Source organism: Pteronotus mesoamericanus, unplaced genomic scaffold (genome assembly GCF_021234165.1).
Source record: "Pteronotus mesoamericanus isolate MK-2021 breed Mesoamerican mustached bat unplaced genomic scaffold, CSHL_Meso_final contig_702, whole genome shotgun sequence".
Lineage (NCBI taxonomy): Eukaryota > Metazoa > Chordata > Mammalia > Chiroptera > Mormoopidae > Pteronotus > Pteronotus mesoamericanus.
Genome location: NW_026555239.1, coordinates 5,203,558 through 5,217,556, shown reverse-complemented (window position 1 = coordinate 5,217,556; position 13,999 = coordinate 5,203,558). Strand labels below are relative to the sequence as shown.

General features: G+C 45.7%; 1 protein-coding gene across 1 annotated transcript in view; it reads right to left on the bottom strand.

Moving 5' to 3' along the window:
- ATXN10 (ataxin 10) overlaps window positions 1-13,999 on the bottom strand; it is a 137,858-nt gene that overhangs the window by 70,006 nt on the left and 53,853 nt on the right. Inside the window, exons 7-9 of the mRNA XM_054582500.1 lie at window positions 13,453-13,615; window positions 5,949-6,057; window positions 4,545-4,714 (exon numbers count right to left, since the gene is read on the bottom strand). Of these exons, the coding sequence (XP_054438475.1) occupies window positions 4,545-4,714; window positions 5,949-6,057; window positions 13,453-13,615 (442 nt within the window). The remainder of the gene's footprint in view (window positions 1-4,544; window positions 4,715-5,948; window positions 6,058-13,452; window positions 13,616-13,999) is intronic.

Genomic DNA, 13,999 nt, shown 5'->3' with positions numbered 1-13,999 from the left:
AGGAAAAAAGTAAACCATGTGTTCCTGATTCTAACAAGCGAGCCAAAGAATGCCTTCTCTGTGCCGACAGCATGTGCTTCTTACACAGAACACGGAGAAGAATCTCCATTTCAGGGCCGCAAGGGTTCCAGGTACACTAATCGCCACAGATGCAGCGAGGAAATGCCCTGAGTCAGCACCCAAACAAGGCGAAGACAGAAGTCGGTCGGTGGTAAGAGCACCTCCCTCCCGAGCCAGGTAAAGGGAAGCCATATACACTCAGGACACACTCCCGCCCCTCATGTTGCACACATGAGTTCAAGACCCAGGGAAGACGGGGTCAGAGCCAGTGCTGAGCGGGTTCCCCACCCAAGGCCGCCACCCCACTCTCCCAAGTCCAGCCCGAGGACGCGGACAAAAGGAAGCAGAGGGCCCTCCCTAGAACTCCAGAGCCCCCACCGTCCGGCTCCGTCCCTGCAGAGGGCTGCTGCGGGCACAGCAGCCCGGAGGGTCGCACCGTCCCCGCTGCCAGCTCACAGGCCTCCCGACGCGGGCTCTTGTTGGGTCTGCACCCGCTCCTTCGTGAGCTCGCCTGGGAAGGCGACTGGCTTCTCCGGAGCACACAGCACATTAAACTGCTGTCTCCCTCAGCCGTGGTCTCTTCATTTAAAAAATGGTGATAATTACCTTCTCAGCCTTTTCCACAGAAGTGTCATATGGCTCCAATGAACTCATGCAGATGGAAAGGACTTTGTAAGAGGGACAGCGCCACACGAGTCGGAAAAAACGCCATCCGAGCGGGTGCCACACTCAAGTCACCAATCACTCAGACAAGCACAGAGACCCAAGCGGGCTTGGCTGGCTTCCGATCCCACCTAAGAGCGCTCGGGTAAAACAAGATTCTGGGACTCGCGTGTCATTAGTAATTTTGGAATTCTGGTTCCAAGGGCAAGGATGGTCTCTGGATGCTCCGAGGGCGAAAGCCCCCCAGGTGGAGAGGACCATCCATCCCATCCACCCAAGGACCCCCAAGGCGGGGCACTCTCCCAGGGGACAAAGGACGGCTGGGACACAGAGACGTGCGCCTTCCCAGATGGCCACACGTGAACGAAGACTGGGCTGGAGAGGCCTGGCTGGTCTGGCACCTTCTGTTTCACGTCAGTTAGGAAGCCTGTTTTAAACCTGCTCCTCCACACAGTGGGAAAGCTCTCGAATGAGAAGCACCCAGTACAGGGATGAGAGCCCAGGTGCTCACAGTGAGACGAGTCGAAGCTCTGCTCTGAGCCCCGCAGCCCACCAACTGCATGCAGCCCCTAGAATGTGGTCAGCGGGCCTGCTCTGCAGCGCTGAACGCAACGGGTACACTGACAACATCCGTAACTCACCAGGCACCACACACTCAACAAATCCCTTTTTCCCTCCGGGTGAAGAAGGGACTAAGGCTGGATGATACAAAATCCCCCCAACTCAGCTCCTTGGTCTCAGGGCTGAGACAGAGCTAAGTGCCCCGCTAGACCCCAATGTGGGTAAAGTGGGACAATCCATCCAGACAATCTGATGAGAGCTAAAGCCTGGTGATAAAGACCTGCTGCACAGTCACCATGTCTCCCAAATTGTGACTGACGTCATGCAAGTGCCAATGAATTTCACCCCTCCAGTGAGCAAAGCCAGTGTCCATAACAGCCAGCTAAAGTCATGTTTTGACTTCAAGAGTAAAGAAGCTTCCAGCACCTTCAGAATGAGATTGCGATGCTGAGTCTGATTCTTTGGAAGGAGAAAAAAATTCTCAAGGTAATGCTTTTAGCTTGAGGCCTTTTGTTGGCATAGGTAAGAAAATGAAGAAACAGAGGCATTCCTATACTCAAAGAACAAACTCCTTCATGCCTTCGAGAGTATTTGCTCAGAAATCAGCAGTGCTATTAGCAACGGCGCACGTGAGAGAGCACACCACAGCCTTCCTGCGAGCCCGGCGGCCTCTGCAGAGCGGCAGTTGGACACACTCCGTATTTGCTTAGGGCGCAATCTGAGCCTGACTTCAGGGAGTGATTTCATAAGCCTTTTAAAGGTCCCTCCATTTTATTCCTATAAGAGGCCAATCCAAAGTAGCAACAAAAGAATAGTTAAACACAAGAAAAACACCTCCTTTGTGCTCCTCGAGAAAGACAGTCTTGGTCATTAACAGGGTAAAGTGTTTCCTTCTCCATAAACTTGCTCTTGCAAAGATCAGTCCAGTAATTTTCCAAGGAAGGGATTAGCAGTCTTCCACTCGTGCCTGCTTGAAGATAAGGAGTGGAAATAGTGTACTGACAAAATAAAAGAACAGGTTGTCCGGTGTTTGGTTCAGTGCCACATCTCACAGGAATTATTCTAGTTTTCAAATGCTGCATAACATACTGCCTCACAATTTAGCATCTTAAAATGAGTATCTTATTATCAGTCTTTTGTCTCCTCTGTTCTTTAGACTAGGTAATTTCTACTGATCTCTCTCCACATACACTGACTCTTTTCTTTGTTCTGTCATCTCCATTGAGTTGTTAATCTCACTCAGTAAAATTTTATTTTGGATACTACATTTTTCAGTTGTAGAATTTCCAGTTGGTTCTTTGTTTTACAGTTTCAATTCTTTGCGATATCTTTTCATTTGTTAAAAGCATTTTCCTTTATGTTCTTGAGCACAGTTACAACTGCTTTAAAATGCCTGTCCACTACACCCACCACTGTGCACGGCATAGCCAGCCAACCTCCGCCAATCAGCTGCTTTGCTCTTGAGAACTTCCCTGTGTGTCAAGTCACTCTGGACTGTGTCCCGGACACTGTAAGTGCTATGCTGTGGACACTCTGCGATCTATCAGATTCCTCTAAAGGACTCGGTTATTTTTGTTTCAGGAGCCAATTACCGTAGTTGGACTTAAACTGCACGTTCTTTAGGGTCATCCTCAATACAACGATTTTATCCTGAGCTTAGCCCTGTGGTGCCTGCCCCACATGTGTGACTCAGGCATCGGCAGCGACACAGGTGGGCAGCACGGAGAATTTGGGGCTTGCTTTATCCTTCCCAGGATTCCCTCCTTTACCTTCCCATGGCTGTGGCTGCTTCAAACTGTCCTTTGATTCTTTAAGCTAAAGGCGCTGTGGATTTTCTATCAGAGTTTTAACTGCTCTACATGACACACACTGTGCCTTGTTCCAAGTGTCAATTCAACTCCAAAGTCTGCTCTGTGTGGGTCAAATCGGAGTGTCCTCACATAGCTGTCTTTTGCCCAGAGTTTATCCTTACGATTTGTAGGCGGATCGGTCCCACGGTCGCCTACAGGGCCATTACCAAAATCAGAGCCCGTGCAACTTAGCCATCCCGCCCGAGCCTCACTTTTTCCCACAGTGCGGAGGTGACGGACTCCGGGGCAACCAGCAGGCAGGCCCTTCCCGATTCAGGAAGTGCCATGGGCGGGGTAACTGAGAAACTGACGTGAGAGTGGCCCCCAAGGTGGGTCCTCGCACCCACATCTGCTGCCTCGCTCCATCTCCCTCTCTGGCCTCATTGCATCGCATCCTCCAGGGCTTCTCCACCGTGACCTGGCAACTCGGCATGGCAACCTCAGGGATCCCGCACTTCTTACAGGCGACTGGCTATTTCTAAGAGGTGAGACGTGGGGCCTGCCAGGTCAGGCTATGACAGAGATGGGCCTGGATCTCTCCTACCGTATTTCATTGTTCAAAGTTGTCACCGGGCTTTAGTCATCCCAATTCAAGGGGCGGAGAAGTGCAAGCCAACCCCGCGCAGGGGAGTAGCAACGTCCCACCGCAGGGAGACACGCAGAATGACAGACATTTGTGTGGCCCTCTTGGGAAAATGCGATCTGCCATATATGCCCCCTCGGTTCGATGAGGCGACACAGGTGCCACCTGAAGTGAAGCTCGAGGAAGACAGAGGCCGGTCAGCTCAGCGGGAGCGTGTGGTCCTGCTCCCCTGCCGCCTTTTTCATCACCTTCTCACACTGTCAGTAAAACTACCTCCAAGCTGTTCAGCACAACATAGGTCTCTAACGCAGGCTGCTGGGTTTCCAAAGACTTAATATTCTATCCATTTCAAACTCCCAGAGAAATGCACGTGATGCTGTCACCCAGAGCGCGGGGCGCAGATCTCAGGTAATCTTTTTTCTGAAGACAATGTCAATAATATCAATAACAGCTACTATTTATTAAATGTCTCCTACGTGTTTGACAATTTCTAGGCTTTTTAAGTACCTGTTTTTATTGACTGTCCTCTGCGTGACAACGTAAGAGTGTGTAAGTGCAGAGGCTTAGGACAAAAACTGCCAACTTATAAGAAAGGGGACTGGCTCAGACATGCTAAGGACAAATAATGCAAGTTACAAAACTACAAACCCTAACGCAGACAAGTATGGCACCTGATGCTCGTCTGTGGGGACAGATACATACACATATCTCAAGCACCTGTGTAAGCACTTTAAGCTTTCACTGCAAAAAAGTGGCTAGATTCCAATCCTAAAGATTCCATTCTCACTGAAGTCACATGTGTGACCCTCGGGAGGAAGCACTCGTACCTTGTCTTGGTTGTCTTTATTCCTGTAGCACATGTTTCCGATCAGACGGATGAGGTGGGACTTGAAGCCCTCGGCCACGCTGGAGACGTCGCCTTCTGCTTTCAAGCATCCCGAGGAGCTGAAGATGTTCTTGCCGTCGCTGCCGGCTGCGTGGATCAGCCGTAAAAGCTCTAGAACAAAAAGAACATACTTCATTTTCCATAGAGAAATTTTTAGTATTCTGAACTAGTTTTCCATGCACAAATGATGTATTTTAATGGATCAAAATAAAATAAAGGGTGAGAACTGAAAGCTTTCTTTAAATAATGATTAAAAGACTTCTGTTTTTGCTTTAAAATTTGTCGCAACTGATTTTGGGGACATAAGCCATAATGACCACCCCCATTTGGGCTTCTCTTTGTCCACAGAGAACAGGTAGCTAAAAATTTCCCACCTCCTTTCTTAGAAAAAGGCTCCTGATCTCAGTGCCTCTGCGAGAGAACCGGCGCAGCGGCTGGTCGCTAAGTGTGACAGCTGCGGGCTCTGCGGCCGCCCCAGAGCCTCCCACCCTCTCAGCAGACCTGTCAGCGGCAGGCACCACGTTCAGTGACGCCAGGGACCCCACACAGCGGGGAGGTGACCCGCGGCCGCCCTGGCCCTGGGCGCTGCCTCTGCGCAGCCATCCCGCCGCCCCGGTCCGCGGGGCTTTAGTCGTCACTGGCAGCGCTGAACGTGAGCGGAAAGCGCCGACTGCGCGTCGCCTACAGCTCTCCGGCCTCCCGCTAACTCATCTGCCTGCCAGACACAGACCCGTCTGTCCTAGCACGGGGGTCTCCGGAATAGGTATAACCTTTTCTAAAGAAAAAACCAGCACACGGTGAGAAACAGAACCACACACAGCGCTAACAAGGGACAGGGGCTGCTTCAGTTATTTTGCAAACAATCTTTTAGCAAAGATGGTAGTATCTAAAATATGTCAAACACTGGCTTCTTGTTTAAAAATGACTTTCTCATAAGAATCGAATACTCAATTACTATGTATAAGGCACTATTCTTTCTGCCCATAAATGTAATTAGGAAAAATCTTACTAACAAATTTGGAGAAACCACAGTAATACAAAAACTGCTATCATCACGGTCATCGAAGCCTGTGCCCATCGCCGCCACAGCCCCTGCTGAGGGAACACCCCCGCCACGTGGGCGCCCTGCGCTGCAGGCACCAGGATCCCCACGCGCTGATGAGGCATCTGGGCTTCAACAGCATGCAGGGAGGTGGCAAAAGCCCTAATTCCTCTCAGGAAAAAATATTCCCCCAAATCTCAAAAATATAACAATACTCTGGAAATTACAGCTCTGTGTCTGAACTCCCAGAGACAGCAAACCGGGCAAAGTTTTCTCGACTGAAAGCAGCAGCGAGCCACTCACCGACGCCCCTTTCCAGCAAGCCGGGGTGCCCCTGCAGGCGGCCCAGCAGGTCCGTGCTCGCCGTCATTTCGCACAGCACGTCCAGAAGCCTGATCGTGGCCAGAGCCTCCTAAAGAAGAAAGCGTTAAGTGTTTAATGCAAGCAGAATAATCCGACTGCTGTAACGAGCCGTAAAACAGTGAAATATTACAGTAGCTATTAAAGAGGCAGTGTTTCCAACACAGCCAGAGAGAAACGAAACCGTCCGGAACGAGACGGAGAAATGAAGAACGCACGTGCACAAATCATGCGCACCAACGGCAGATGTCCCATCAGGGATGCATGATGACGTGTCACTTTGGGTCTTCTTGGAGCGGAGAATCAGAAAAGCTCTTATCCAAGCAAAAATACCTTCCAACAGTGGAATAAATGTTCAAAATTACTAGCTATGTACATAACATTTATGCACATACTTTCTTTTTAAAGCATTCCCAGCAAGCAAGTTCTACTTTAAAGATACAAATACCCCATGAACTATATTAATTTCTTGTCCACAGGAATCCTGTAAAATGCTATGGTTGAAAGAACTCTGGATACAAGAATGTGCATTATTTCTGGGCAAATATAAATGTATATACAGTATCTTGGTAAGATGGAAAATACATTATTTGAAAATGTTAGTTCACATAACTACAGAAGAGTTTATTTTCAAATAAGGCTGCATGATCAAGAAACTAACAACTACCAATGGCATGGCAACAAGGAGTCAAAATGAAATGTTAAAATGCAATTTTTGTACAGGTTTTAAGTCTCATTTTTAAAGTACACATTATTTGACAAAATGTGGTAGATGTTATAATTTAGGTCATAAAGATAACATTCTTCAAAAGAAAAATTCCTTTTGTTATTTCTAAATGTGTATTTATTATTCTCTAGGAAATTGAGAGGTACTATTTTAATATAGCATCTAAAAAATATCTCAACATATATAGAAACAACACATTTTTAATGCCTTGTATCTTTAATTTTATTTAATAGCTTCATCTGCTACTTAAAAAATTAGGGGAAAATATTTAGATTAAGAAGTCTGCCCTTGCTGGCATGTCTCAGTAGATTGAGCACTGGCTTGCTAACCAAAGGGCTGCCGGTTCGATTCCCACTCAGGGCATATGACTGGGTTGCAGGCCAGGTCCCCAGCTGGGGATGCGTGAGAGGCAACCACACACTGATGTTTCTCTCTCTTTCTTTATCCCTTCCCCTCTGTCTAAAAATAAATAAACAAAACCTTTAAAAAAAAAAAAAAAAAAAAAAGGAAGCCTGAAATTAGTACCATGTGTAAAAGGCCCGAGAAACCCATCAACTTTGCATGGCTTCAGCCTCCTCTTTTGTTAAGTGGGTAGCTGCCCACACTGCCACCTCCCAACACCCTCTCTCCTCAGGCAATGGCTGTTGGCTCTAGGTCTGAGGCAGATACACACAAGATGATCCAGGACATCCTGTCACACTAGGTGGCAGAGAAGCTGTCGGAAACTAGGAGAATCATGTTGGAAGAAACTCAGAAGCGACCCGAGAGCCCCCGCCCCAGCCAGCAAGGGCACATCAGAGCACCAGGAAGAACTGTAGCTACATGGACTGACACCAAGGGGTCTTAAAGCCAAGGCTTCATAATGAGTAAAAGAAAACAAGGCACTTGTCATCTTTGGATGACACAACCAAGTCAGCTCATTACTCTGAATATTGGTAACCAAGCTCAGGGAGACACACTGTGCCTTAAATAACCCAATGGTTGACACCTAGGGAAGATTCTCTTTATAAAATATTGCGGCTAATAAATGAAAAATGAATGCTATTTTGCAACCTCTAACAACTGATGGGTCTAGGTTAATAACTATTAACAGCTGCTAACATCACAAAAGAGAAAACCAGATGTTATGAGCCTCTTGATAAACATACGTATCACCAACATTACTTAAAAAAGAAAAGAAACGAAACTAACCCAAATCTGAACAAGCCTCCAGAACTAATCATCATTCACAGGAAGTTCAAGGAAAAGAAGAGCATGTTAAAGACCACTATGGAGACACAGTTATCAAAATCCACACTTTACAAGACTCCACAGATAAAACAATCTGACTTCTTCAACAAATAACTAGCACAGGAAAAAGGAGACAAAGGGGAAGGAGCAGGGTGGGGTGGAGGGAGGAGGAGGAAGAGGAGGAAGAGGAGGAAGAGGAGCGGGGAGGGGGAGGAGGAGGAGGGAACCCATAAACAGAAAGATCGGAGACCTATCAACCAAATGCAATGTTGTGGCCCTTATTTGCACCCCAATTCAAAGAAATAAACTTTAGGAAAAAGTAAACAAAGGGGATCATATAAACCACTTGATTTGATACTAAACCTTTATTGTTAAATTTTTAGATGCATTAATTGTATTTCATTTGCGTGTGAAAAGGCTCCTTATCTCTTAGGGATACATATAAAATATTAACTCCTGGGGTACGGTAAAGCGGTTCTAATCCAGGGCAACGGGATTAGGAACAGGTGCACTGTGGGTGAGACAGGAGCAGTAATGAACAGACAGTAGGGCCTGGAAGAGATGGTCTAGAAGTCTCCTTCCAGCTCCTAAATTCCATGACATCAACAAAAATAAACCCCGCAAAAACTTTACACGATTTCTGCCTAACACGTCCCAATTTTAATCATTAGAATCCTTTCATTAATAAAGTATTCTAAAGAACATCTGGAAATTAACAATTAAATAAGAGCCAGAAAATATCCTCTTTAAAAAAAAAAAAGGTAAGGCGCCACATGCCCTTCCAGCGTCCGTAAGCGCTGAAAAGTTACGTCCGCTGACTCAGGCACAAGGGCCACCGAGACAGACACAGGCAAATCAGAGGGACGAGATTTTCAAGTGGGCGAGAAGGAACAAAAAGATTTGTCTCCTGTTCAGAAAACCTGTCTTCGACCTTCAGTGTCCCTGAGCTATTTAACAACACTGCCAGTCGTAGCAAAAACGATAAGAACGCAGACGACTCCCGCGCACAGACAGGCGGAGAGCTATGTCGGCTGGAGTGCGCCTGCGCGGCCTCGCGCGGGGCGGGGCGTGCGCGTCCGTCCCCAGCGCGCCTGCGCGCTCTTGTGCCGCTCTCCTGAGTTCGTGCCAGCTGCTAATACCGTCTTCCTTCCCTCTATAAAAAAACAGGCAATCCAGACGGGGATCTAAAAATATGTAAGACTTGAATATATGATATAGGTGTTAAGTGGAAAGGATGAATTTATTCCCTAAATGATATCGATACAGTAACGAGTAGCTAACATTTAGGGAACATTAGCTACATACCAGTCCATCTACTGGATGCCTGTATTAAAATGCAGTTCATCTTACAGGTGAAGAACCTGGGCACAGAGAGGAAAATAACACTTCCAAAAGCCTACACCCGTTAACAGAAGAATCATGATTCCAAACTAGCAGTCACCAAAGATTTCACAGTCTTGGATAGTCAAAAGTCATAAATGATTCATTTGGCTCTACACTTCATTCCTTACTCAAAAATAAATTCTAGGTTAATCATAAATGTAGACAAAGCCCTGGCCAGTGTGGCTCAGTCGGTTGGAGCATAATCCCATAAACCAAAGGGTCACGGCTTTGATTCCCAGTCAGAGCACACACCTGGGTTGTGGGTTTGGTTCCCTGATCCAGGCACAAACAAGAGGCAATAGAGCGATGTTTCTCTCTCACATCGATGTTCCTGTCCCTTTCTTTCCCCCTCCCTCCCCTCTCTCTAAAAATCAGTAAGCATTTCCTTGGGTGAGGAAAAAAAAAGTAGACACAATATTGAAAGACCTAGAACATAAAGATGTGAGTTTCCGCAACCTAAGTGGAAAAGGTTTTATTAAATATATAAAAAATTGCAGAAGCCATAGAACAAAATTAATAAGCCTAACCAGATTAAAAGTGAAGAAAGAAAACTTCTAAAAGGCTAAGATACCCTAAGTCAATTCAAACAAAATATTACAAGAAAAAGTTTCCAAAAAATATTACACATTAATTTTCTGAAAATGCTCACTAATAAATGTATTTTAAAAGTACAAATGAAAACAAATTAACACCCTGGTCCCTGAAAAAAAATGAAAGAGAAATGATCATTACATAAAATTCCTGAAGGGCTGTAGACCCACACGTTCCGGTGCTCTACTGGTATGTCATTTAGAAATATTTCTAAAATTTTAAATAAACATATTCTCTGACTCAGCCATTCAACTTTCAGCAATTTATAATCCCAGATTTACTTGTCCAAAACTGCAAAGATATTTTTACAAGGATCTTCGCCGTAACATTATTCATAAAGGTTAAAAAAATTGGCCCTGGCCAGGTAGCGCAGTTGGTTGGAGCATCACCCTGTAAAACAAAACACTGTGGGTTCAATCCCTGGTCAAGGCACAGACCTAGGCTGAGTGTTCAATTCCCAGGTCAGGGCACATACGGGAAGCAACCAATTGATGTTTCTCTCTGACACTGATGTTTCTCTCTCTCTCTCTATCCCCCTTACTCTCTCTCTAAAATAATTACATCATCAGATGAGAATTTTAAAAAAAACAAACCTGGAAGCAACTGAAATGTCTATTTATACAGTGATATACTAGTAGGCTATTAAAAAGAATGAGCTACATATACATACATGTGATAAAGTGGAAATATGTACAGGATATATATCAGTAAGTAAAAAAAAGCAAGTTGAAGAACAGAATATGCAGAATTGAAAAAAAAGGTAAACAACAGATGTGTGAGTATATACCAAAAACCCTTTGGGCAGGAGAAAAGTCTATGCCGACACATCTGTGAAAAACAGATGGGGGCTGGGCATTTAAGGGGGCCTCTTAACTTCTGTTCCACTTCAGTTTGAATTGTTTTTTTACAATAAAATATATATTATTTATTTAATACAAAAATGGAATCCCTTACCAGCATGTGGACTGAAAGGCCACTCCTCAGCCCGTCCCACGGGTGTCGTTCAGCACCCGCTCCGTGAAGGGCGGCACGGCCGTGGCCGGGGAGCAAGGGCTGGCGCACAGCAAGGGCGCCGCCGCCTGAAGGCGGTTCTCGTGGTACGTGAGCATGAAAAATGCAAAACTAAAAACAATTTTTTTAACTTTCAGAAGAAGGGCAAGGCTCACCTCAAATAATACCGAGACTCAAGCTAAAGCTAAACTGAATCGTAAAGATTAAGCAGTAGAGAACTGACAGAAATATATGAAAAACTGGAAACAAGTACACAAAAATATATCAAACGACAGAAACGTATATTAATATGAGCTTTTAAGACTATTTTATAAAGGAAGAGATAGGAATACAACCTCAGGATCTGAAAGCCAGACAAACACATGGATTAAAAAACAGATGCGATAAAAATGACCCTTTCGTTCTAATTTTGCAGTCACAGGATTATAAGAGCTTGACTGGATATCTTGTCCTAAAAACACCACAAATGGGCACATGCAGTGCTTTGCTGGTAAACTGGCTGAGGAAGAGGAGGAAGGAGCTGCAAGCCCTGACTTGCTCACTCACCAATTTCCAGGGTACAGATACTCCTCCAAGGCCAATTTCAAGCTACCGAGGACGTAAAGAGCAGCTCGCAAACTCCGGGCTCCCAGCGGTCGGTAGAGGCCAATGCCAGTACACCACAGTATAGTTCAATATTAAAGTGAGGGGGTCTGGTAAAAACTGCTGGAGCTTTTTTTTTCTTTAACTTCTAAGTGAAAGGATAACATATATACACTAACGGGCTTATCAAAAGAAAACTGCCTACAATTTTCTGGATATAATATATACTAATTTCTCCCACTTAGAGAAACAACTATTTGAAGGAAAAAGGTAAACTTTCCTAAATATAAAGTAGCATCAAGTAACTTATTACAATATTGAACTCACCTATACTATAAACAGAAGTGCTCTGGAAAAATTCAAAGTTGAGATTTGACAAGCACTAAGTTTTACCACCCTCTCTGTCTCCCACAGAATTCACGTCTAACCGTCCTCGAAGCTCAGCGCACAGCTCCTCCTGCTGGGAACAGAGGCCAACCTGCCTCCAGAAGGACCAGGAGCCAGTGAGCAAGGGCACTGCTTGTCCCCTCCTGCCACAGAACGGGGGGGGTTCAAACCCTGGCTCGGTCGGTGAGAGCTGGGGTGGCCTGTCCGACAGCCTGACCGACCCAGGGGCGGCGGGGGAGGGGGGGGGGAGAGGGAGAGCCCCGAGGGAGCTAACCAGGGCGGGGGGTGGACAGGAATCCCCTCTACCGGTCGGTCGGTCGGGAAAAACAGACCCTGGAAGGCCATTTAAAAGCGAGCGTCAAAGCTTTGAAACTGGATGACCCCTTCCCCCCAGGAGTCCCCTTCCAAGACTGTGTCCTAGGTCAGCAAGCAGGAAAGTGCACAAGGCGTCACTACACAGACGTCTATTAACCCTAGAGCACTATTCATAACCAACAGAAATACGAACCACCTAAATGCCCAACTCCACGCAGCTGGACAAATGAACTTTTTTACTCAGAGTGCTACACTGCCAGTTTAAAAAGTTGTTCACAAGGCTGTTTATTCACTCAGAAAATATATGCTAAGAGCCCACCTACTACATACATAGTACACTATGAACTTAGTCAAAACTTCTGCCCTCATGGAGCTTACATTCAGGAGAAGAAACAGGAATTTACAAAAAGACAGCATAGAATGATTTCATTTTTTAGTATATTTGTGTATGCATATGTGTAGATATGCTTCCATGTATTTGATGTTATCTGCCTAGAAAAAGATATTAACCAGAATTCTTGTCATTAACTCTGAATGGTTGTGAATAAAGACATTTTCCTTTATCTGTATTTTCTTAACTGTTCTAAAATAAGGATACTGTCTTAGTCCACACAAACTGCTCTAACAAAAAATGGCATAAACCAGGTGACATATAAACAACACGCAGTTCCTGAGGCTGGAAGCCAGAGACCAGGGGGCCAGGCCGGCGGGCTCAGTCGAGGGCCTGCCGGAGCGCAGACTGCCGGCTTCTCGCTGCGTCCTCGTGTGGTGGAAGGGCTGAGGGATCTTTCCGAGCGTCCTTTAAAAAGGTGCCAGCCCGCCCTTGCCAGGGGACTCGGTAGGAACACCGTCCCATACACCAAAAGGTTGCGGGTTCGATCCCCAGTCAAGGAGCGTACAGGAGGCAACCAATCGATGCTTCTCTCACATCAATGTCTCTCTCTCCCCGCCACCTGCCTTCCCCTCTAATCAATAAACATATCCTCGGGTGAGGGTTAAAACAAACAAACAAACAAAAGGGACTGAGCCCGTTCATCAGAGCTCCATCATAGCCGGGTCACATCCCAAAGGCCCCACCTCCTAACACTATCACGTTCGTCATTAGGTTTTCAACATAGGAAGGGGAGACAGCCAAGCTCTAGTAGATCCTTATGATATTTTTTTAAAGTTTTTAAAAAATAACTCTCAGCGAGGACCTAGCTGAGTGAGGAAACTTCGCACCTCGTCGTCACGCTCCCCGGAGGCCAAGTTCAGCACCGTCTGGCACTGACCCACGAAGGCGCCTGCAACCAACTCGGCGTGGCTCAGAAACACAGGCACGTCATCCTTGGTCAGGGGCTCCTCGCCCACGATTCTGGCTATGAGTATGTCCAACAATGTCACCCTGCAACACAAAGATGTTACGTGAATATGCGATACTGAAATTCTACAATGCTAAAAATATTCCTAGAGAATACTTTAGGAGAATATTTTTACTTTTTAAGTTCCTTACTTTGCTTCTACATCTAGCTAGGGAAAACATTTTTTTATAAATAAAATTAGTCCTTATCAATTACCTATTATTTTAAATCTTTGTTTCTTTGATGTTACTTGGCTAAAGAAAGAAGGACCTTTTATATCCATTACTTTGAGCACTGAAATGATTCAACATTTCAAAAATGCTGTCAGTTTTATAATACAGCTACAATAATAATAATAGCAAAGTTGAGCGTGCTAACAGTCACTGCTTACTAGAGCAAAGTGTTTTGCATGCATTTTTTCATTTGAT